Source organism: Limulus polyphemus, unplaced genomic scaffold (assembly GCF_000517525.1).
Source record: "Limulus polyphemus unplaced genomic scaffold, Limulus_polyphemus-2.1.2 Scaffold3324, whole genome shotgun sequence".
In the NCBI taxonomy this organism is placed as follows: Eukaryota; Metazoa; Arthropoda; class Merostomata; order Xiphosura; family Limulidae; genus Limulus; species Limulus polyphemus.
Genome location: NW_013668934.1, coordinates 91,475 through 95,740, shown reverse-complemented (window position 1 = coordinate 95,740; position 4,266 = coordinate 91,475). Strand labels below are relative to the sequence as shown.

Below are 4,266 nucleotides of genomic sequence, written 5' to 3'. Positions count from 1 at the left end.
TATCTTCCTTGGAAGGCTGCCAACTCATGATGCAACTTTATAGTTTGCTTACCCTAAACTCTCGCTAGGTGATATATTGTTTTGCCACACTAGCTAGACACGGTTTGTAGAAAGCAGTTGTGAAAAGGTTAAGACACCGAAGTTGTTAGGATAAGTAATTGTAAATATCTTACAATATACATTTCATTCTAGAAACAACTATTTTACATTTTTCAACTTTTTGTCTACTGTACATTGATAATGTCACTACAGTTAGTGTTAGGGCAGAGAAAATAAGAGATGCAAAATAAAGTTTTACCAACAAAATTTTGGATATTCATTTAGGAAGTTCTAGAGGTTATGTAAACAAAATAATAAAACTATAAGAGGAAAAAAAAAGGTATTTCTATTCGTAGCATAAAAAAATCATCTTTTTCTCAGAATGACTTGGCAAAGGATTTGAAAATTCACAAACAAATCTTTAGTAAAAATACGTTACAAATCTTTACTAAGAAATCTGATTTTTTGTGTACAACATATTTATGATGTTTATTAAAAGCTTGCCAAACTCATGAAGATAATACACCTAGTACATTTTATAGTACGTATAATTTCTTTGTTACATGGTGGTGAAACTGACGAAGCCTATCAACTCACTTTATAGTAAATTGTCACATCATAAGTCAGTACCTATTTGTCATCTTCCCTCTATATCTTGAAGAAATACACATAAATCATTTTTAACTTACTACCAACTTATTTATGTACTGTTCACTATTAGAATATCAATAAAATATAAATTGTAAACTTACTTTTTACCAAAATAAAATTCATCTTCACCAAGTCGATGAGACAATCGAGTTAAGCATTCCTGTGCTTCTTTGAAAAGCTTTAAAAAATTAATAAAAAAACCTTATTTATCACAGAGATATAAAATAAAGTGTATGCATTATTACTGTACTTTGGATTTATACGTAACTAGAGAGAAAGTACATTGAACAAAATAACAATAGTATTCAAGAAGACATTTGTTAATCATGGCATAAATGTTCTATATAAATTTCTTGAATCAACTGATATAATTAGGTTTAAATATCATTATTTTAAAGCAGAAAATAATTTTAAAAAGAGCAGCACCATCAACTCCACTAGTATTTTAAATGTGGTAATCTCAAGAAAAACTAATTTCCCTCTAGTTTGTTTGTTTGTTTTGAATTTTGCACAAAGCTACACGAGGGCTATCTGCGCAAGCCGTCCCTAATTTAGCAGTGTTAGACTAGAGGGAAGGCAGCTAGTCATCACCACCCACCGCCAACTCTTGCGCTACTCTTTTACCAATGAATAGTGGGATTAACTGTCACATTGTAACGCCCCCACGGCTGAAAGGGTGAGCATGTTTGGTGTGACGGGGATGCGAACCCGCAACCCTCAGATTGCGAGTCGAGCTCCCTAACCACCTGGCTATGCCGGGCCCGATTTCCCTCTAGAGTGACAAGATAGGTCCACAGAATAATGGGAGAATTGAAAAGATATTTATTATGAAGTAATTCCAAGTTTTCACACTGAGTTTAAGAGGGAAAGAAACTGGACACAATGTAAAACAAAATAAAAGCAAATCTTTATTTAAACTGAAAAACAATCAGTTAAATAAGATGAATGACAGCACCTTTACTTGATTGTTATCTCTTTCATCTCTCCTACGAACTTAAGATGTTTATTAGGAATTAATGTTGCAGGCTAAACTTCAGAAGAGTATTAATAGTTACAGAAAGAAGTTAAACTTACCAAATTTAAGGGATTGAGCTTGAGAGAGGGAGAGAGGTAATTAATAGGTCATAGTATTATGTACCAAATCCTATAATATTATATTCTAAGGACACATGCACCACCTATGACAGTGTCAGTCACTCCCATTGAAACCCTAAGAGAGGTTATAACCTCAAGACATCACATGGTCTACCATTGGAGAACACCGTAGTCAATCTTCATGCATAAGGTGGAGATATACCTTTTTCTCCAACACAGGCATATCAGGTGTAATCTCAAGAGAATGAAAAACAAAACAAAACAAAAGTAGCTGGAACAAAAGTAAATTGACTTTGTGACTATGTGTTATGTGAAACCTACACATTAACCCTATCAATGTAAGTATGGGTCAGAGGGCATGTCATCACATTTGTAGAATTACATTCAACATTTTATTTAGCTATTACTTTATGGATGTACGTCACTAAGTTTGGTATCAAATTGTAGATTATAATTCAAATTTTAGTATTATACATTAGTTAGTTTCTTAATTTGAAACTAGGTATTAAAAAAAAGGCTAAATACGATTTTTGTGTGTCACATAGTACATGGTCTTCTGGGTTTGGTCAGATTACATTTTATGATGCCCACAATACAACATCTATAGTTTTGTATGAATTAGAAAATCAAATGTTCGATATTGGCAAGCTAGAACATAAAATAAGAACCTCTTACCTTTTCTATTTGTTGAGATATCATGATATTTAGCGAACCAACCATATTGGCTCCACCCACTACTTCATCATTTGAGAAAACATATTTATCGATGCCTACTTTTATATACCAATAATAAATCAAAAGCTATATATTTATTCTAAATAATTCTGTCAGTCTTCCCAAGTTACTTAAGAGAGAAATGCTCTTATATCATTGGAAAGTTTGGAGTATTGCTATCGAGGCTATTTTGTGAATAGAAATTATATTTTATCAGACCCAAATACAATTTAGTTAGGAAGCCTGATCAATTACTGTGAATTTTTGGAGTATTGGTATAGTAATTTATAATTTTTTTGTATTTCAAAATGCTTATATAAAGTCTACAAAAATTATTATTTTTCCATCTCCACGTGTGAATTTGGACGAGGCTTAGCAAGTATGGCTCACGAGTGTAAGCAAAGACTTCGTAGCATCGTAAGTAGTAGAAATCATTGTTTTCCAAATATTTTTTATTTACTGCTTTATGTTTGAAGAAAAATAACTGACATTTAAGTATTTATTTGAAATTATATATATATATATATATATATGGTGTATGGTAGCCAATATGTTAATGCACTTTACAAAGAAAGAACTTGTTATTTTTGTACTCCTTTACACTGAAGTGGAATAAAAACAGATTATACAAAACTAAAGACTTGGCAACTCAGGAAAAGTTTACTTATATAACTTGTGAAAGTCTAAGAAATAAATTTATCACTGATTAACTGATCTTAACAGATGAAAAGGAACATCTTTACATAAACACCCGGTTGAACTTGCAGTTTGCTGGTGAATAATTTGTTCCTCAAGTTACAGTCAAGAAGGCTAAGCCAAGAATACTAGCTGACATAATATAAAAGACTGATTGGTTTACATATTAGTTATTAATTTATATTTGTGAGTGAATATTTCATTATTTTAAGTTTTGTTTTTAAATATTGGTGATTAATTTATATTTGTGAGTGAATATTTCATTATTTTTAAGTTTTGTTATAATTACGGTTAAAAGCAGACGATTGTAGAACGTTTTGTTAATGACTAATTGGTGTCGAGAATACAGAAAGTGACCAGACGTCTATGTAATAAAACTATAAATTGCGTGAGATGAGCGGAAAGCAGAAGACAAACAGTATTAGACAGATAAAAGCAAAGAGAATATAGTTGGTCTGAAGTTAAGTAACGTAAAAGTGAGAGGCCTAATGACTGACATAGGCCTAACGTTTAATATATATTAGAGTGAAACTAACAGTGGAAATGGAAACAAGAAAAATAAGCTTATTCCGTCAAAGCAAAATTCTAAAGTAATTGAATCAGCCTGAGTGCACTTTGACAAAAGGAACACAGGATCTTCAGAAGAGAGAAGACCTCAATCTTAAGTGAATCACACCAGACTAATATTGCAATAGTATTAGAGAAAATAGTTTGGCTTGTCAACTGAGATGTATTTGAACAGGCCTAAGTGGACTTTTGACAAGAGGAGGAGAACTATACATACACTGATATAACGTTTACAATATGCTTATATTCTCTATAGTATGAATACTTTATTGTACATATGTTTAACTTGTTCCTAATATATATATTATTTTAAAACAAGTAAAATGTGTGCTGTTTATTCATCGCTAACAAGTCACAGACTCCTACTGCAGAAGGATCCTAATACCAATAACAACATAGTATATATTTATACTATTAAGAAATATAAGTAAAAGTCATTTATTTTGACAATTGGCAAAAAAACAGAACCCATATACATATATATTATTTTAAAACAAGTAAAAT

General features: G+C 31.2%; 1 protein-coding gene across 1 annotated transcript in view; it reads right to left on the bottom strand.

The window, feature by feature from the left end:
- Positions 1-787: 787 nt before the first annotated feature.
- The window catches only part of LOC106469146 (metaxin-1-like), a 15,782-nt gene continuing 12,303 nt past the window's right edge, over positions 788-4,266 (bottom strand). Inside the window, exon 6 of the mRNA XM_013929608.2 lies at positions 788-868. Within this exon, the coding sequence (XP_013785062.1) occupies positions 788-868 (81 nt within the window). The remainder of the gene's footprint in view (positions 869-4,266) is intronic.